This window comes from Amphibalanus amphitrite, unplaced genomic scaffold (assembly GCF_019059575.1).
Source record: "Amphibalanus amphitrite isolate SeventyFive unplaced genomic scaffold, NRLGWU_Aamphi_draft 001031F_arrow, whole genome shotgun sequence".
Classification (NCBI taxonomy): Eukaryota; Metazoa; Arthropoda; class Thecostraca; order Balanomorpha; family Balanidae; genus Amphibalanus; species Amphibalanus amphitrite.
The window spans coordinates 186,460-207,818 of record NW_024882525.1 but is presented as its reverse complement, the minus strand read 5'-3'; the positions used below and the strand labels follow the sequence as shown (position 1 = coordinate 207,818).

Genomic DNA, 21,359 nt, shown 5'->3' with positions numbered 1-21,359 from the left:
TCCATCTGCCGTCCCCGGTGCCCGGCCCGTCGTCCGTCGCCGACCTCTCCCCGTGGTCGCCGCTATCGCCGCCATCGTCACCGCCACATAGCGGACCCGGCGGCTGCTGCCAGCCGCCGCCCCGGCCGCAATTCCACTCGGGTACCGCGGCGTAAATGGCGCAAATGGGGCAAACAGCGCCGGCCGAATCAGCGCGCACAATGGAGCACGCCTGGCGTGCCGAAACACTATTGGATTGGGAAATGGGAGGGGCGCCGCCGGCGGCGACAGCATTGTCCACTGTGTCTAGAGGTCTGCCCGACCAAGAAATAGCAGCATGCTACGGCGGCGTACAAAGCGGTAAACAAGACGCGGCGGCACGACCGCCCTGGAGTGATGGCAGCGACTCTATCTTCCGCGCTGCGCAATGGAAGACCGGCAAACACTGCCATATATCGGGAACATTGCAGTGCAGCGACGTACGGGCTGCCAGCGCATACCCAGAGGAGATTCGAACTGTGATACATCGCAGTGTTGTTCCCGGTATGACTTTATTCGTTCATCCATCAGATTTGTGCGGTGTTCACCTGATGCAATACTCGCAAAACAACACAATCATATACTTTCAGTGCAATCTAGTCTCGTACCCTCTCAATGTCAACTTTCGCCCACATAAAGTAACTGCCTCCTGGTAATGCGAGCGGCAGTGAATGACATCGCAAAGGCATGAAACTACTGTGCCACATAGACTACGGCCTACGAGCCAATACCGAACGCAAACACACCTGTGAGCCTAGCCAGAGCCAGCGGCGCGGGCGGCGCACCTAACCAAGTTTGGCCGCCTGCGTCACGACCCTGCAGCGCGCCGGACTTGTTTTTGCAGCGCGCGGCAATAGCGGGTCGGCGGACCCACCGACGCGCGGCTCCATACAGGCATTCAGCTCGCGACTGTGCGGGCGGCGGTCACGGGCCGGCCGCCGGCGCCGAATCGATGCCCGTTCCGCGGCGGCCGCCGGGATCGCGCCGGTAGTTGGAGGCCGACATTGACGACAGTCAGGTCAAATGGAGCCCAATCGCGGCACCGTTCCCCGAGATGGCCTCTCAGAGGCGTCCCGGGCTGCCGAGAATGGTTACCATCCAGCCCGCGCCGTAACGGCTCCGCCAAAACCCAATCACACTGTATTGATGCTGTTGGTTGAAACGGTAACCGACGACGGAACAACACTAGGTGAAAGGCCACTAAACCCAACCAGGCAGCCGCTATGGGGTCCATCGAGAGCGTCCTCTATCGTCTAAAACGGCACCGACTGGACCGTGGACGTTGACTGGACGTGGCCCACCAACAGAGCCGACCTGGGGAAGCTACGAAGTAAGGAACGAAGTCCGTTCTGTGGGTGGCTCACCCATTCATCAAGACATCTAAAGGCAATGTCTGTTGGTGCTTGTCAGCTTTTAAAAGAGCGAAAAATGGTAGGAGACTCCTCAGAGGAACGAAGGACAGCCACAGCCAGCAAAGCCATCACCACTGCCGTCGCTGAAGACTCAGCCATCTGAAACCTCCCCGGCTATAACTAGCGTTTCCAGAAAATGGCAAACCGATTACACGACCACCAAATTTCCGAGAAGTGGCCGATGGCATGACCAAGATTTGTCCAAGATTTGTCAAAGCTCCTTGTCGGTCTGAGAGGACCGCGAAACCAATTACAAAATAGCACGCTCCGCCGGCCACAGCTGTCGGCCGGGGCCAGATTTGAGGCGACTGACGTCAGAGCAGACTCATTGAGAGAACGGCCGCCGCTGCCACACGGATAAAACAATACAAGGTCGTCAAGTGCACGGGGCCGATCTGAAACCACCACCCTCATGTAATCAACACAAGGAAATCAAAGTCCACTGGCAGAGGGAATATAAGAAGAAGGATATATCAGTCGGTCGTCCTAGAATTAGGGGACGAGCGGCGCCGGACTGGCAGCTAGGGGACCGTGTCCGCGCGACCAGGGACCATTACGGGCAGCAGCAGTAGCAGTAGGGGGAGCGTCAGCTGTCGCCGCCGTCTGCCCGCACCAATATCGGACCGATTGGACGACGGGTGTGCGTCCCACGGCACCAACTGTACCGAATCTGAGGAGCCAGCGCCGAGGGCGGCCGTTCCTAGTGCGCTGCATTAGCTGACATGGCCCTTTCCTTGTTGTACATACTACCTGCTGAATGGTGATACGTGCGGTTCCTGGTGATAATCTAGAGAAAAGACATCCAAAAAGCACATTCGGTAAAAAAAAAAACGCAGTACCTCATATTGCTACACTGATACCACAGAGGTCAGCGAATACCACACTTCACAGGGTAAATACCATCCGCACCACATTCGCTCAAAACTCCGGCAAAGAAGGCCCATTTGCCGTGCCGGCGGTGTGGCCAGCGACCTGAGAACAATCTGTGTCGGATCACGGCCCCCCGTGGGCCGTCCATAACCACCGGCCGGCGCGCGGGCCTCGGCACAACTTCGCCAACGGCGCAGTAACCAGCTCGTACGCCGGCGGGCTCCTGCGGCCGCTCACAGCCGCTAAATGGAGGCTCCTTTTAGTAGCGGCGGCGGCGGGAGCACGGCTGGAGCACGGCTAGAGCACGGATGGAGTACGACTGGATCAGCTACGACCGGCCGACGCCGGCCAGCGGGCCACAAACCTCACGGCCTCGGACCTAAGAAACTGAGGAGGCGAGAATGTCTATCTTTACCCTTTTTAGTCCTGAGTGTTTTGCCCGCGTTTTCCAGGCTCAAGGCATCTTCACTAGCATAGGTAAGCAGGCATGGGTGTAACTTTGTATACTTTCGAGGTCCCATGTGGGACCCCAATGCGAACATTTGGGACCCCAATTGTCATTTTGGGACCCCAATAGTGGAGGCCCCCGAGACGCACCAGCCACTACAAATGGAGGTCCGATGTTCATATAGAAGGTTCTCTGTATAAATAGGAGGCCCCTTAGATAAATAGGAGGCCCTGTTGGACATATGGGAGGCCCTCTGGACAAATAGGAGGCCCCCTGAACAAGTAGGAGGCCCCCTGAACAAGTAGGAGGCCCCCCGGAAAACAGGAGGCCCCCTGGAGAAATAGGAGGCTCTCTGGACAAGCAGGAGGCCTCCTGGACAAATAAGAGGCCCCTAGACAAATAGGAGGCCCTCTGTACAAATAAGAAGCTCTCTGAACAAATAGGAGGCCCCATGGACAAGTCAGAGGCCCTCTGTACAAATAGGAGGCCCCCTGCAAAAATAGGAGGCCCCCTGGACAAATAGGAGACCCTAGACCTAGACAAACAGGAGGCCCCTTTCACAAAAGGAGCCCTGGACAAAAAGAAGGCCCCTTTCACAAAAGGAGGCCCCCTGGACAATTAGGAGGCCCCCTGGACAAATAGGAGGCCCCCTGGACGAATAGAAGGCCCCTGGATAAATAGGAGGCCCCCTGAACAAGAAGGAGGCCCCCTGGATAAAGAGGAGGCCCCCTAAAAATAGGAGCCCTCTAGATAATAGGAGGCCGCTTGGAGAATAGGAGGCTTCTTTAACCAAAAGGAGGCCCCCTGGACAAATAGGAGGCCCCCTGAACAAGTAGGAGGCCCGTTGGACAAATAAGAGACCTCTTGGACAAATAGGAGGCCCCCTAGAAAAATAGCAGGCCCCTTGAACAAATAGGAGGCCCCCTGGACAAATAGGAGGCCCCCTGTACAAATAGGGGACCTCTTGAACAAAAAGGAGGTCCCATGGACAAGTAGGAGCTAGAGGCCCTCTGTACGAATAAGAGGCCCCCTGGACAAGCAGAAGGCTCCCTAAACAAAAAGGAGGCCCTTCAAAAAAGGAGGCCCCTGGACAAGTAGGAGACCCCTGCACTAATATGAGACCCCTGTTCGAATAAAAGACCCCTGGATAAATTGGAGGCCCCTGGACAAATAGGAGGCCCCTGAACACGTAGGAGGCCCCCTTGATAAAGAGCAAGCCCCTGGAAAATAGAAGCCCCTGGATAAATGGGGACCTTCTGGAGAAACAGGAGACCTCCTGGACAAATAGGAGGCCCCCCAGACGAATAGGAGGCCCCCTGGACAAATAGAAGGCTCGCTAAACAAAAAGGAGGCCCTTCAAAAAAGGAGGCCCCTGGACAAGTAGGAGACCCCTGCACAAATATGAGACCCCTGGTCGAATAAAAGACCTCTGGATAAATAGGAGGCCCCCTAGACAAATAGGAGGCCCTCTGTAACAGTAGGAGGTTCTCTGTACGTACAAATAGGAGAACGGCGCTCGACCTGTAGAAGCTCAGCTGTATGTACAAAAAGGAGGCTCTCTGTGCAAGTAGTCGAAGTAGGAGGCTCTCTGTACTGTACCTACAAATAAAAGGCTCCCTGGGCAACTTAGATGCTACACAAATCTGAGGTCACCTATATAAAGCGGGACTCTGTTGGAGTACCTGTTTGAATAAATTATTGTCCTGATATTCAAATTATTTAATCCTCGCCCGCACATGGGGGGGGGGGGGGGGCAGTGGTTGTCACTCCCCCCCAAGGTAGTTTTTTCTGCTCTGCGCTCAACATTTTGATTGCTAGAAGCCGGATGTTTCGTATAGCTGCTTCTCTATCCTTTCTTAGCGTCCACTGAAAATTTCAAGTTTCTGTGGTTTTTTGGTTTCGGAGATACTGATATGACCTTATTCTTCAGGTGATGTCATAGCCCAAATGACAAATACCCAATACCTATCTTGCGTTGGCTATGGGTCTTGTGAGCTTTTGACACTTTGATTTCGGCCTTTTTGCCAGTCTTACCTCCCACCTATCATGGAACATGTTGTTCGATGATGTAGAGATGCCAGGGTCAGGGTCAAGGTCAACCTAGGTCGTCTAAAATATTGCGTTTTAGGCAAGTTGAATTTACTTTCGTGAAGTTTCATTGACTGTATTTTTGGTAAAAGCTTCTCAGTTCATGATCTCATGTAATATGGACACATTCACAATCGGTGCAAACATCAGTATACACACAGACACGCACAGACATACAAACATATATCATTGACCTTGACCTAACTTGACCTGAAATGACCACAGCCAGCAAAAACCTAGTCGGATAGTGTGACAAAGAGGTTCTAGCTGGCTTGGCACCACAATACGGCAGCGTCATCGGTATATGATGAGCAGCACACGTGATATTCCAACGGGCAACGGTGAGCCCAAACAGCAACATTCTTTAGTTTGATCTGACCTGGAAGGTCAATGACTGATAATATATGATGAGATGATGATGATGAGAGATGATGAGAATGATGAGATAAAATTTGGTATCATTGGATTCGTCTCTTCCCAAAGAATCTGTTGCTCTTGACCGCGAAGCTTAAAATCTTGTAAGAAAAAATTGTGGTGATGTAGAATAAAATACCTACACAAGCAGCGGACCAACCCATCATATACCGATGACGCTACCGTATTAGTGCCAAGCCAGCTAGAACAGCTCTTTGTCACACTATCCGACTAATTTGCTGGCTGTGGTCATTTCATGTCAAGTTAGGTCAAGGTCAATGATATGTGTTTGTATGCCTGTGTATGTCTGTGTATGTACTGATGTGTGCACAGATTGGTTTGTGTTTCCCTATTACATGATATCATGAACTGAGAAGCTTTTACTAAACATGCAGTCAAAGAAACTTCACGAAAAGTAAATTCAGCTTGTCTAAAACGCAATAGTTTTAGATGACCTAGGTTGACCTTGACCCTGACCCTGACATCTGTACATCGCAAAACAACATGTTCAATGATAGGTGGGAGGTAAGACTGGCAAAAAAAGCCGAAATCAGGGTGTCAAAAACTCACAAGGCCCATAGCCAACGCAAGATATTGGGTATTCGTTATTTAGGGCATGACATGACCTGAAGAACAAGGTCATATCTCCAAACCCAAAAGCCACAGAAACTTGAAATTTTCAATAGACGCTGAGAAAAGATAGAAAAGCAGTTATACAAAAAAATCAGGTTTCTACCTTTAAAAATGTTCAGTGTAGAGCAGATAAACTAAATTGGGGGTGGCAACCATCCCCCCAGGTGCGGGCGAGGGTTAACCCTCACACTTTCTGGGGTCGACTAGATTCGTTGTGCAATGCTGTGCCGTTAAATTATTTTTTTTCTATAATAAAGGCATTTTGTTTTATTGTCGAAATTGAAAAAGCCAGAAATTTTCGTCGATTTCGGACGCCGCGGGGGATATTTACATACAATGTCACCCTGCTGGCCTGGATCCACCAGTAGGGTCAGGTGACCTACCATTTCTTTATTAAAACCCTCGCCGGCACAGGCCATTTTGCGTCCTTCGACGGCACAAGGGGGGTTGGTACGACCCCCCCTCGCGTTTGGCCCCTGATCGAGCTAGAGCTTCGCGGAAAAAAACGAGCGTGTTGCCCGTCACGAGACGAAGCCGATGATACCCAATTTTAAGGTCCTAAGTCATCGGGTGACCTTCCAGGTCAGGTCAATGACCCGAAAACCGGGAAAATCGGGACCTGTTAGAAAGTCGTAAATTGTGGCTGCTATGTGGTTTTCCGGGGTGCTGATCACGAATATCGTGTTAGTTTTGATCAGAGATGATGTCTTTAAGCATTTAGACCAGGTCGGGTCAGGTCAGGTCAGGTCAACCGGTAGGGGTTGCGACGGGTATTCGTAATACGTGTCAACCGCCTCTGACAGCTTCGTAACATGTTACGAAGGCACAAAAACTACTTCGTAAATGTTCAAATTGTTGCTAAATTCGAATTCCGCTCCAAAAACTAGCCTAGAAACATGTAAAACTCGAAAAAGTGAACCGAGGTCACCCGAGGTCACCAAAGGTCAATGACCTGACCTAACCTTCAGGTGAACTTGACACCCACCCTAATGTATGCGAGCGACATCAAATCACATGTTTGAACGTTTGAAACCACAAAAAGCTTGCAAACGCGCGGCTAATGTTAGCCGACATACGCCGAATCGCGATTCCGGCCAAACATGGTCTCGGAAAAGAGGTCACAGGTCATTGGGGTCAGGGTCATGAAATTTTCAGGGTAGGTGTAAAATTGATCAATGCGAGGGTACTGAAAGTTTCGTCGCGATCGGCCGCTTTTTACGCGAGTTATTCGCGAAAAACCTTAAGGGGGGTTGCATTACCCCCCCCCCCCCCCTGTGCCGGCGAGGGTTAATATTAAAAAAAATAGATCATGGCATCCGAGCTGTGACGAAAAATAAGTGACCTAAATCCGATGAGAAAACTGGATTTGGGGGTACCCTAAGTTTGGCTTCTGAGCCTCTGGTCCCCCAGTGAAAATTTCTTAGAGGAGGCCCTGGCGTGGTTCGTAAATTACCGCTTCCGCAATTGGAGGCCCCTAATTGCTTGGAGGCCCCCACTAAATGGAGGCCCCCTTGGACGTTTGGGACCCCAATGGTGATGTCAAAGTTTCACCCATGTAAGCAGGTTGTTTTTGAAAGACAGAGCGCACAACAAAGGGCTCAAGCTATAGAGTAGTGCGAACCATGGATAACTAACAGAGCATCACATTCTCTACAGTCTACGTCATCGCATTTCTGTTCCCTCTCCCCTACATCCACCGCTGATGATGTTCCAGATCATTCCACACTTCTCTGCTCACCTCTTTCATCTTTCATCCGCTCCCTACCTCTCCACCAGGCACCTCTCCACCCCATCCCTCCATCGACTGTGGCTCCCCTACCCCACAGCGCTCGCAGCCCGGCGACACGACGACGACGGCAGCGGCGCGACACCTCCCGCGGGATCCGGCCTGATTACCACCCGCGCGCCATCATCGCTCCCGTCAGGAGCCCTTTCACACCACCGTCGGCGCCGCCGCCGCGTGAGAGACCCATTTCCCGGCGCCGGCCATCCGTCTTGGACAGTGTCCTCGGCAAATTTGCCCACTTCCCGCGGGTCGCGCGGGGGTCAGAGAGCTGCGGTCGGGTTGGTCCGTGCCTGGGTGCCCGGGAGGCCGGGGTCGGGGCTGGGGCAGCTCAGGCGGACGCCGTTTCCCGCTAGGTCTGATGAGGGGCGGCGGTAGACGACCAGCGGTAACGAGCCGCGCCGAGGGGCGGTCGGAGAAGGCCAGCTGCAGTGTCACCAGGCTGGGAGAGGAGAGGACAGGAGAGGAGAGGAGAGGAGAGGAGAGGAGAGGAGAGGAGGAAAAAGGAGAGCGGAAAAAGAAAAAAGCAAGGAGAGAAGAGGAGATAAGGAGAGGAGAGAAGAGAGGAACGAGAACATAGCAGGGGATATTGCGCAGACAGCCTGCCTTGCCGCGATTGTTTTCTGCGAACAGCCGCGCTCGTTGGGCTGATGCGTGAGTGGAAAGGGACGAGTGGGGCCGATAAAGACGCTGGGTGCCGATAAAGACGCTGGTTCAATGGGAAGTCGGCGCTAATGAGGGCCGTCCGTCGGCGATCCTTTGAGCTCATCCTGACCGTCGACGTAATAAAGCTCGCTGAAGTGCGGTACTGGCCGCGCGGCCTGGCCATCAGAGATCAGAGGAGCGCGGGCAGGCGGCCCGGTCAGCGACCTCGGACACCCTGTCGAACAAGGCCGGGGCGCGGCACACCCGCCCGGCGCCCCGCCGTACGGAGACGTTCCATCGACCGCGCCGGCCGGTCCTTCCTGTGACCGGTGGCGGCGGAGGTACGAATTCCCGTGCGGTTCCCGGCGCCGACAGCCGGCAGCAGGCAGCCTCCAGATAGCCGCCAAGGACGTCCGTGAGGAGAGAGACCGGACTGGGTAGGTCAGGAGCAGAACAGATTCATAATTCAGGAAATGCAGCTGCTCTCCTTAATATATGATCTGCTAACTGCAGCAGCCCCAACGTAGAAGAAACCTCAAGTAATCTGACAAAAGTGTGAAGAGCTCCAAACAAGGATTTGTTGGCTGAGCTCCTACAAATTGCTTTCCGAGTAACAGCAGACAGCCATTTATCAGCCCCATCCACATAAAAACAGATGACGGCAAATAAAGCAAAACAAACGACACGAACAAATGGACCGCCTCTCAGCAACACGCCCTCTTGAGCTCGCCATTTGTCCGGGAGCCAGGTCGAGTGACCTCAAACCGCCGCGTGCACCTTCGCTCCTGTTGAGGCAGGCCCGTGTCTCCCACGTGTCACGTGTCACTCCCCGTGTCTCCCACGTATCACGTGTCGCGCGTCGGTCAGTGACACCCCATGTCAGTCGTGTTTGTCGGTGGCCACTCCCAGGCGGGGCACCCGGGCGTGACCAGAGAGGTGCGTGTCCACCCGTCCTTCCGGGCGCCGCCCCAGCGATCACAGTGCGCCCGCTATCACAGCACGCGGTCCAGCGATCACAGGACACAACCGCATGGGAACGGCGATCGGCGGTGAAGCGGCACAGTCGTCAGGCCGATCCGAGTCGGAACAGTCAGCGACTGACGAATGGAGGAAGACTGATGGCTCCCTGACCGGTGACTGATGGCTCCCTGACCGGTGACTGATGTCTCCCCAACTTACCACTGATTAGACTCGTCTATCAGTCTAACAGCGATCCGCCGATGGACTGACATGAGCTGACGGGCTTACCGGATGACAGACGGTCGCCGGACAGCCTGACAGCCTCATTTCCTTGGCTGCTCAGAGTTGCTGCCATCAGTACCAGCAGTTCCGCGTATAATGGACAATGTCGCCGCTGAGCGAACCGAGCCAGGGCCAGGATGTCAGACATGATCTGACATTTACGCGTAAATGCAAAATGAGACACATCCCGCGCACGAAAATCAGCTTATTTCCCGCAGCTTTTGTAGCATGACGGGCACTGGCTAAAACATTGGGTATTCATTCGACTGAGCCACAGCTCGGTTCTGTCTTTATGTGAGGTCCGTGGGACGCACAATATGATGGGGCGTATGGTGAGGGTGGACGATGGGGGCAGGGCGGGGGCGCTGACGGAGTCCATCAGCGTGATGGGACGTCGGCACGTGCCGGCCCACCGCCCACCGCAGACCGGCGGGGTGAGCCATTGCAGGTGGACATACGGTCAGAGCCGCGGCGTTCCAACGCGGCTGGCCACCGTCACGGCATCCCCCGATGGCAGGCGCAGCTGGGCCGGCGCCCAGGCGCGTCCACCGCCGCACAAAGGCTCTCCGTCGCCCGGGGATGGCGCGGTGACCGATGCACCACGCACCGCTCCCGGCAGCCGCAGCCTCCGCTGGGGAGACCATCTCGTCAGCTCAACCGGGCGTGGCGAGCTGGCGCGCTGCTCCTTCCGCGGTGCATCGCACAGACCAACTGTAGTTTAATTTAGGGCGGCTGAGTGGCTGGGCCACGGCTGAGCGGCCTCTGTTCGTCACCAGAGAGCGTTAATGATCCCAATTACCGCCTCTCTCCGTCGCTTGAGAGCGATATTGATTGCAGTTAACATCACTGCCAGAGTCTCGATTATTACGGTACAGAGCCAAACTGCCCCCAGCCAAACTGCTCTCTATCACCCTGGTGACTCAAACAGCGCGGCCGCACCAGAGCAGTAACCAGTGACTCCTCTAATCCACTGGCACAGGTCGCCGGCCTCTCCGTGCGGCCGCCCGTCTGCCGGGCGTGACCTGTGACCTGTGACCTGTGACCTCTCCGGCTGAGGCACGCGGCACGCGACACCGCTCTGTTCGGTCTGTGGGCCGGCCACAAAGGGTCAGCGGCCAGCTGATATCGACCAGCGCCCGCTCCGACGGACGGATGGAACATCACTGGTCGCTGCGGCTCTCAGCTTCAAAGACTCGGCACGAGTGCAGGGAGTGCTCTGTCCCAAAGGCGCAGTATTGGATACAGCAGCCGCTCAGTCCCACGTAAAGCAATTGTCATGCGTAGCGCAACTGCTTTGTTCCGGTATCACAGCTGCTCAAACCGAGTACCGCAGCCGCTTTGTCGACCCAGTACCGCGTACCGTAGCTGCTCACTGCTCTTTGCCCAGTCCCTGAGTACCACAGCTGATGATTCCTTAGTATCATTACTGTTCAGCTTTTCCCGAGAGTTTAGCGAGCCATCAGCGGACAAACTGTATTAGCGCAGCAAAAAGTAGGCGCGAACAACAGATAACCTGAAGATTCTGTTTTTGGACAATGGACAGTCTGGGATCATCAATATGATCAGCACACGATTCGACTCAATTGGGGTCCATTAGCAGGGTGGCGACTGGGGAGTGAGCAGAATATACGCCATTTTTTCTCACTCGGTAGAACATCTACATCGAGGAACGGACGACTGATTCAAGATGAAAAAGATTAATCTGCAGCCAAATACCTTCTCTGACAGTGCATTTCTAACGTTTGGCAGTAATCGAGATTCTCCCTCCCCAGTACGGTAGCCTGCGCCAAGAACCGGTTCGGACCGTATCTCTGAAGTGATGTGAAGAGGGGCGTGTCACCAAACCCGGTCCCAGAGAGATAAGCGCCGGGGGAGGGGGGAGGGCGTGTCTCTGGACCGGGACCGGAAGGGGCGTGTCTCCCGTCCAGGCGGGCCCCGCCCGGCCGGCCACCGGATGTCTTCGTTGGCGATCTGTTAGCCGTCCAGATGATCCTCGCTCGGCCAGCGCCGCCACCATCCCTGACCTCCGGAGCCAACAGTCGTCTCGGTGGCGGAGATTCGGAGCTACTCGTACCGCCCGTCTCGTTGAGATGAGCTAGGGCGGGAGGGGACGGTGGGATAGTGGGACGGTGGGCGGTGCTAAGGGCTCAGGAGCCAACGGTCACCCGTGTGAGATGAACAAAGGACAATGAGCGGTACCAGGAACTCAGGAACCAAATGTTGCTAGCAAGTCACCTCGGTAAGACGAGCGAAGGGCGATGAACCACGAGCGGTCTAAAACTCGGGTGTGAGTTCTAGGAGACGAGCTCTGAGCTATGAAATATGAGTCAGAATGGCGGCGGTAAGCGTGTCGCCTGATTCATTATGCACCGCCAGTGGAGGCGACGGCTCCGACTGGCGTCAGATCTGCCGGAACATTGCCATGTCGGCGCGGTAATAGCGCTTCACCGACACTTTAAGACCAGGGAGATCACCAGAGTGCCTTACAATAGAGTGCTGGAGAATCGGTTCGGCAGCGCTCACTGAACCAGTGGCTCCGTATGGGTGATAACTGTGACGGGTTTCAGTCATGCCGATCGGAAAGGCGTGGAGATCGGTCACGGTGAGTGGTGGAGATGATAGGTTTATGGGGCGCTGTGACCGCGCCAGCGCTCATCAGGTGGTATTCAGCGGTGACATGAGGTCTTCACGCGCCGCTCCTGTTCAGAAAGCGTGCAGCAGCCGCAGCCCACCGCACATAGCGAGCCACCGGGCTGGGACGGGGCGGAGACGGCTCCGCTCCGGTAATGTATTTCACACCCACACTGGCACTGAGCGGCGGCCGGGCCGGCGTCTCCGCCCGCTCCGCGCCCCGGCCGAACCCACACACACGGAGCGAAGGGCCGGCGCTCGGGTCCCACGCAGATACGGTAGTAAACAGATACTCGTCCTGCAGACACGGGCCCACCGTCCGCCGACTACCGGTCGATGGCTCAAGAGTGAGCCGCGCCGCGGAGCTGCTCTGAGCTGACCAGCTCTGTAAACCTATCGCGGCGTCCGGCTGCGATCGGCGGTGTCGGATTGCGGGCGATTGCCGCCCTCTCAGCGCAGAGCTGCCGCTCGATCCCGTCTGAGCCGCGGCCAACTGGCGATCGGCGCCCGAGGAGCGGCGAGCTGCCGCAGCTCGGCGATCAGCTCGGTCGGACGCGGCAGGCGCACCACCGCCCACACAGTCGGCAATGATAGTCACAGAGGAATGTCTCCTCTCCGCCAAGTGACTGACCGCCGTAAATTCCTGAACAGCAAGCAGTGTCAAACTGTCACGATGGGCACAGAAAGATGAAACGAAAAGACGAGGGACGACGTTACGGTGGTATAGAAACGCACGAGGATGTGGGCAGCGACATGGATGACGCTGGTAATATTCAACCTCGAAAAACGCATGTTGCCTACGCTAACTAATTGATCTAGAAAAGGGAACCCGGGGCGCAGTAACTGGGGACAACTATCCACAAAGTCCAGTGGCCCGGTTCGATGGCCCCTGGCTCAGTAACCATGTGACCCGGTGACCGTGAACAGAATCACCCCCGGTGCGTTCCAGTTGACATCGGTGCCTCAGTGACCGGTCCGGTGCCGGCCTTATTGTTATTGACCGACGAAACTAGTACCCAGCGCTAAAGGGGAGTGCAGAGCCCCACGGGCGACCCGTGGTGACAGCCAGACGCGTCCCGCCCACAGGCAGACCAGCGCCGACGGGCGGTGGCCGAGCAGCCCGCGGGCTGGCCAGAGCTGATGGGATTGCCGTGGCATTCGGCGGCGCCAACTAATCCAATGACGGTCGGGTGTTTTTGTGGTGCGCTTTTTGATGACGTTTTTGCCGCCCCAGCGGTTTCTGTCTGCGTTGATCACCCGAACCGACACGCGATGCACAAAACCTACGAGACGTATTCAACACACAGGTATCAAATGTGCCATGTAACCTCCGAGAAATCGATATCAGCTTAGAAAAAGCGACAATCGCGTTCCATTGAAATACGATCACACTGAGTATAAAAACGTGATTCTCAGGAATGCAATAGAACAGAGTCCAATAAGACAGCTCAGCTCTCCATAAATGACGCCTGCTCAATGATACACACCAAACACAATCAGCGGGAAACATCGGAGCGACTGTCATTGTCAGCCGGGCTCAATCTCCGCCGCGATCACAGATCGACGGACGCTCCGCCCGGGGGCCGGCCGGCGCTCCGCCCGGGGCTCAGAGCAGTGCTCCGCCCCAATCTCCAGTCGTCTCCTCCGAGCCCTCGGCGCACAACGAGCGCGCGCTCTACAAAAACAGCCATCCGCCCGGCGGCCGCCGTCAACAAGGAGCCATCGGCCGGTCGGGCGCCCATTACCCGCCGGGAAAAAGCGTGACCCTTGCCGCCGGCCGCCGACAGGCGCACGGGGAAGAGCGTCCACAGGCGCGCGGTGAGCGTTCAGCCCACAGCCGCGCTGTACCGGCGCGTGGCCTGTAAAGTCGCGTGGCCCGGCGCTGCGCCGCGTCCTGTTCGCCGGCCGCTCACATTCCGGCGCACGACACGACGCGCCCCGAACCAGTCGGCCTATTATGCAGGTGGGTCGGCACTGCGCAGCGGCCGGCCGCGCGGCGCACTCAAGGTCGGCGGCACGGCGCACGGCCGGCCCGCGCCGCCCGCGCGTCCATACGTCCCGAGCACGCCCGGTACGCCCGGTACGCCGCCTCCCACTGCTGACCATGTGCGGCGCCGGTCAGCGGCCGGACAGTTCACCAGGTGCAGACACACGGCTGACCGGGTGACCATTGTCACGCTCAGCGCAGTGGTATGACGGCTGCACCGCACGGCACGCGTCACAGCACGGGGGAGATACAGAGCGTGGTGCTCCGAAGTCCCGCACGCGGCGGGGACGAGGAAAAAGAAGTGAGAAGTCTGTGAGCGAGGATAAGTCCCAAAAGGAGTATGATCAAAGTACGATAATGCAGATGCAAATTACGAGCGATAACGACAGGATAGTAAGGGATTGGCAGGCTTCCGCATGCAAATAAAGAAACAGGTGTCAGTAAGAAAGACAGTGAACAGCAAAATATGCAGGGGCGGTCGCAGACTTGGAGTTTGGGGGGGGGGCCAACTTGGCAAAGGGGCCCCTGCGCTGACCCGGGGGGCCCGGTGCTAGAAGGGGCCCACGGGCGTAGTGCACGGGTGCAGAAATCCAGGCCATGGCCGGTGAAGCGGGGGGGGGGGGTAGGGAGCGGCACCCGAGCGGAGGCTAATTGCGAGCTCTGAGGATGTTCCATGTCGAAAAGGTACCGATAAGTGCATTTTAAAGCATTGATAATACCAATAACTCACGCAAATGTGAATGGACTACCGCAAAAGTAAAGACGGCTAACTTTGCCATTTTCTGAGATCATCGTGCTAAAACTTTTGACAGTGGGTCATCGGCACTGAACTCTATAATGTGGAATGCGCATCGGCCGCCAAATGGTGTCCAACGGTGCCGCCATGTTGCGCAGACCAGAAAGCGGCCGCCGCCTGTGCTGGGGAATAGGGAATTCGGGACCTCGATTTACGTTTGCGGTCGCTGCATCCGTTACGCTCAAGCTATGTGGACACGGAACCCGGCATCTTACGCAGAATTGAGTGGAGAACAAGATGAAATCCTAAAAAATCCTCAGCTACAAGGAACTAATACGTTAAACCCTTATAAGTCAATGGGGAAATATGAAAATTGCTATTTTGGCGCCGAGAATGATCTGAAACTATCTCAAGCATATAGAATCATGATTTCATGCACTTTTTGCAAGGTTCTATGCTTCATATTTGCATTGTTGCCCTTGCGTGACGTCATCTGTGACGTCACAAGGGTCACAATTTTTCTTCAATAACTCCCGATCAAATTGAGCTAGCGAGTCGGGAAAGCCACCAATGGACTCAGGAAGACCTGCCGAATAGAATGATATGCGACATGACCTCTTCCGACCAACTTCGTGACCTGGGGGTGCTGACCTGACCTTGACCTGAGGTCAACACCCTAAGTTGACCTGACCCGAACAAAAAGTATATCACTCGATGCGCCTGAGCTAGCTGAACACGATGATACCAAAATCGCGGCTCTACGGCCATTTTTGGCGAAGTTATTTACCAAAAAGCGAACCCATGCCTTAGATCACTTGACCTGACCTCAGAGGTCACCGGTTGACCTGAGACCCTTACAGCGGGTTCCTACCAGTCACTCTGCATTATACTTTGCCGCATACGACCACTTTACCGCTTAATTCTAGTTTAATTAGCGGTGCATTAGCGAGGTGGGTTCAATCAACCCCCTCGGCCGGGGCAAATGTAGGTCAGGCGAGTGAATTTGAGGAATTCTGAAGATACGATCGTGTTCCCCACTCAATTCTGCGTAAGATGCCGGGTTCCGTATCTACGTAACTTGAACGTAACGGATACGGCGGCCGCAAACGTAAATCGAGGTCCCGAATTCCCTATTCCTCAACACAGGCGGCAGCCGGTTTCTGGTCTGCGCAATCTGGCCGCCACCGTTAGACACTACGGCCAATAGGGTTGAAGCGGCATTGCTCCCCTGTAGTCATCGGTATCTGTTCACTGTTCAATCACACGTGTTCCGTTTCATTTTTGTTTTTTAGGTACTTGAGCACAAATGTAAGTTTTGAAGACCATTACAGTAGCAAATGCTTCGAAAGATGGATAGTGGGCAAAATATCCTAAATTTGTCGTGCTGCATGGAAAGTAGTGTTGCTGAGAAAAGGGAGTTTGTTCCAGATTATTGTGGATGCAGAATACATTGTCTGCACCCTATGCAGAATTATTGTTGGTGCAACTGCGCCCACTGCACCCATGGTTCCTACACTTACTTCGGCCCATCGATAGCGCTTCAGCGATACCTATCGCCTAGAGGCTGCAATGGGGCCCTTATAGTACGGTGTAAGACCCCCAGAGGCCGGCGTTGGATCCAAGGGTCAGCGAAGGGCCTCAAAGGCCCCAGGTAGGGCCCCAGAGGCTGATGTGGGCCTTCAAAGGCAAGTGCGTGACGTCCAAAGGTAAGGCTTGAGCCCCCAGAGAACATAATAGGGCCATCAGTGGCCGGTGTAGAGACCTCATAGGCCAGTTTTGGGCCCCCTCAGAGGCTAGTGTGGGGCCTCAGGTGTCGGTATGAGGCACTTAAAGACCGTTATGGGTCCTCAGAAACCGGCATCGATCCTTCAGAAGCCAGTACGGGGCCCTCAGAGGCACATAAGGGTCAGTTTGGGTCCCAGAGACAGAAATGGGACCATCAGAGGCCGGTGTGAGACCTTTAGAGGCTGTTTGGGTCCTTAGGGGCCAGTTTAGGGCCCTCAGAGACCAGTACAAGGCCTCCAAAGGGCAGTTTGAGACCATCAGAGACCGAATTGGGCACTCAAAGGCTAATCTAATGTGAGTCTTTACAGGCCAGCATGGAGCCCTCAGAGGTTAGCGTGGGGCCATAAAAGATCGACATGGGCCGGCGTTGGACCCCAGAGGCCAGTAGAGGGCCCTCAAAGGCCAAGATGGGCCCTCAGAGGCCGATAAAGGCCCTTAGAGGCCGGCATCAGGTCTTCAGAAGCCCGTGCGGGGCCCTCAGAGGCTAAGGTGGGTCCTTACATGACAGCACGGGCCCTCAGAAGTCAGTGTGGGGCCCTAAAAGATCGGCATGGGCCGGCGTTGGTCTCCAGAGGCCAACAGAAGGCCCTCAAAGGCCAATTTGGGCCCTCAGAAGCCGATGCTGACCCTTAGAGGCCGGCATCGGGTCTTCAGATTCCAGTGCGGGGGCCATCAGAGGCTAATGTGGGCCTTTACAGGCCAGCATGGGGCCCTCAAAGGTCAGAATGGGACCCTAAAAGACTGGCATTGGCCGGCGTTGGACCCCAGAGGCCAGCAGAGGGCCCTCAAAGACCAAGATGGGCCCTCAGAGTCCGATGCGAACCCTTAGAGGCCGTCATCGGGTCTTCAGAATCCAGTGCGGGGCCCATAGAGGCTAATGTGTGTCCTTTCAGGCCAGCATGGGGCCCTCAGGTCAATGTGGGGCCCTAAAAGACCGGTATGGGCCGGCGTTGGACCCCAGAGGCCAGCGGAGGGCCCTCAAAGGCCAAGATGGGCCCTCAGACGCCGATGCGGGCCCTGAGCTGCCGGCATTGGGTCTTCAGAATCCAGTGCGGGGGGCCCTTAGAGGCTATTGTGGGTCCTTTCAGACCAGCATGGGGCCCTTAGAGGTCAGTGTGGGGCCCTTAAAGGCCGGCATGGGCCGGCGTTGGACCCCGGAGACCAGCGGAGGGCCCTCAACGGCCAAGATGGGCCCCAGAGGCCGATGCGGGCTCTCAGAGGCCGACATCGGGTCTTCAGAATCCAGTGCGGGGCCCTCAGAGACACTTAAAGGTTAGTCTTGGGACTCGAGAGACAGAAATGAGGCCACCAGAGGCCGGTTGGGCCCCTGAGGCCGGTTTAGGGGCCCTCAAAGGCCAGTGGAGGGCCCTCAGAGGTCAATGTGGGTCCTCAGTGGTCAATGTGGACGCTTGACCGCCACTGAAGGGCCCTCAGAGGTCAGTGTAGGACCCTCAAAGACTGGTATGGGAGCTGTTAATGGCTGGCGTGGGTTTCTCGAGCCTCGTGACAATCGAATACGGGCCAGGGCCCCATACGGCCATGGGGGCCCATCGGTTGTTTGGGGGGGGGCCAAATGATATGATGGCCCCCCTGATTTGCCTTTGGGGGGGCCATGGCCCTGATGCCCCCCCCCCTGCGACCGCCACTGAAAATATGTGGTTCGTGGGTGACGGTCACGCGACATGAGAAATAAATGACAGATCTGGGCAGTAGCGAAAAGAAAGCAGAAGAGGAATCGGGCACATCTTCTGCTGCTGGTTTTGCATCAAAAGTATTGTATCTGATGTTCACACCACTACCAGCGGCATATTTGTGCCGAGCAGAACGCGGCGCAGGATTCACTGAGAGTGTAACACAATATCCTTGTTCCGGGATACAGGAACAGCCCGTGCGTCAACAGGATAAAGCGCTCTCTGTCTGCCGCGGATGTTGGCTGCCAAGACACGCCACATACCACCATACACCACGTGCCGGCTGGCTACCCTGGGCGCCGTCGGCACTCGGCCCTGGGTCCACGGAGAACCCGTGTATCCGATATGCTCCGTCAGGGCATCCATTAGATGATTTCACCAGCAGACGTTGCCCGAATCTGATACAGAGTCTCGTGTGGCAGCGTGGCATCTCCCGGGAGAAATCTGACGCTGGCTGAACGCCGGGCTGCAGGCGGCTCTCCGGTAGCATGCAGCGGCATTGGTAGCTCGGGTGAAACCCATAAGAGTGTGACCGACCTTCACGATCGCGGGCCACCGGGGTACGCGGAGAACCGGCGGCGCCGTGACCGGTGGACGCGCCGAGCACGACCCCGGCCCGCTCGTGAGCCTTTGTTGCCGGTCGGCCGGCGCAGCCACCGTCCACTGCCCTGCAGCGGAGCGCTGCCGACCCAGCCCCCACGCACCGGGCGGCGGGGGATGAGCAAACACGGTTCGACAGACCCGCTGATGAAACTGGAGCACGGCACGGCACGGCGCTGGGGAGCGATTGAGAGGAGGGCGCACCGGGGAACGAACAGAGGGTTACGCAACTTGGCTCGCAGCTCTCCTACGTATCTACAGGAATGCACAGGGACGACGTATATAGGAACTCAGAGAATTGACTGATACGAAGTCAACGGCTAATTTAGCAGACACCTAGATAATAAAATCAACACGACCAGTGCCCTGAACCGCCTGGTGCTCTGGATCACCAGCGGCAGCGGAGCGTTCAGCCCCGTACCAGCGATCCGGCCGGCCGCGGCCCCCCCCCCCCCCATCCCCTGGCTGCGGTTCTCGGAATGCCCCCTCCCATGCATTGCCCACCTGGGGCGCCAGCAGAGATAATGACCAGATAATGATAATGCTCAGCTGCGCGGCCGCCATTGTGATTGGGGCCGGCGCTACGACCAGCGGCGGGGGAATATTAGGAACAGCGGCGGGACACAGGGCACACGCCCGCCAGGGACCTGCACTTTGAGCGTTAGGATCACGGTTACTAAATATGGAAACACGTGAATAAATGAAGCTGATAGAGGTTATAAATTAATTTGCTCAACCTGAATGATGACGAGCGTAACAAAGCCACACACTGTCTTCCACAGACACCCGTTCTCCTCCGCCATACATACCTGTATCGGCTCGTTTGGCGGCGGCGGCGGCGGCCACGCGCAGTTTGTGGCCGCTCAGCAGGTCGGAGAACGACAGTGACGAGGCCACCAGCTGCCGACGCTGCTGGAAGCTCAGCTGGTCGTCGCTGAGCGCCCGCGTCGGCGGCGACGGGGCAGCGTCGGCCCCCGCCGCCGGGTAGTAGGCGCTGCTCACGCGCAGGGCCATGGCGGAGCGGGGACTCGGAGTCAGCTGGGACCGAGGCCTTCACCTGGCCGCCGGCTCTGAAGGACGGCCTTCGCCCCGGCCCGGTGGCCGAGCCTGGCGCCGCTGTATTTCCACTGGCCCCGGCGATTCGGCGAGGGCTCGACACCACTGGACCCTCGGCGGCCGGCGCTCGCTTCCTTTCACACCAGACGGCCAGACAGCCGGTATCGAGCCGATCGGAGCGGCGCGCTCGCCCGTCACTGGCACCGCTCGCTGTCAACACATCACCGCTCACACCAGCCGTCGAGCTCCGCTGATGGCGTCACATCACTGCACGTCACTCTGCACTGCGGGCATATAACGCGCGTGGCGCAGAAGGGCAACAGAATGAGCCGACGCAATCACTCTGCAGGTAAATTAGCCCCGCACGGGACTCACTCAGAACACTTCTGTTCCTCAAACCAGGATCACATCAGCGTCCCGTCACTTCTGAATCACGCAGCGACACAAACACCGTCACGTCACGTCACGCGCACAGCTGTGGCGCGTGCTGGCGGCGCGCCGGTGAGCGCTCGACTGACTGGGGCGGCTGGCGGCGGCCGGCCGGCGGAGGGCGGGCGGCGGAGGGCCCACCTGGCCGCCGCTGGCCGGGCCGGGCTCTGTAGTACGGTGCCGGCCGGGCCGCCCGCTGGAATGTGCCCGCGGCCGCCGTGGGCGTCACGCAACAGGCCGTCGGCGGCAGCGGCCGGCCGGCTGACCTATCACGCTCGGGACGAGCACGAGCTATCACGAGCTGTTCCGGCGCGCTGAGCGGTAAATCGGCGATAGAGCGGACGGCGGAGCTGGACCATCGGCGCCGTTTACCGTCCCATCAGACGGCCGCCCCTCCGCGGCGGCCTCCAAGGTCGCGCCGCGGTGCTCTCGGCGGGCTGCCGGTGCTCCTGTACGCAGTGGAGAGCGGTAGCTGGCCGCAGTGAAAGGCTCACCGCCGAGGGCCGGAGCCTCTCTCTGGGCCCGGCGGCCGGCCCGGTCCGGTCTGGGCGCCCAGTTTACTGCCGGCAGCAGCTCCAATCAGCGCAGAGGCTGCGTCAGCGCCGGCCGCCGCAGCCATTCAGCGCCAATTGGCCGACGTCGGCAGCGCCGGCCGACGACTCAAGTCGCGAACGGAGGAGACCGGGCGGCGACAAACAGCCAAACAAGCGGCCCAAGTGAGGACGATTGGTGACGGAGGCCGCCGGAGACGGCGGCCCCACAGAGCACACTTCAGCCACAGTCCGCCGGCATACAGCCGCAGTGAATGTCCTAGAGCACGCGAGCAATGGCGAATCAGGGTAATTTGAGCTCTGACCAGCGGGTACACAGGTGTCCACTACCCAGAACCAG

At 57.0% G+C, this 21,359-nt stretch overlaps 1 protein-coding gene across 1 annotated transcript in view; it reads right to left on the bottom strand.

Annotated features, from left to right (window-relative positions):
• Positions 1 to 20,527, bottom strand: part of LOC122369395 (phosphatase and actin regulator 1-like) — a gene marked incomplete at its 3' end in the record, with an annotated part of 71,708 nt that extends 51,181 nt beyond the window's left edge. The window contains exon 1 of the mRNA XM_043344117.1: positions 19,793 to 20,527. Within this exon, the coding sequence (XP_043200052.1) occupies positions 19,793 to 19,997 (205 nt within the window). The remainder of the gene's footprint in view (positions 1 to 19,792) is intronic.
• Between the last annotated feature and the right edge of the window lie 832 nt (positions 20,528 to 21,359).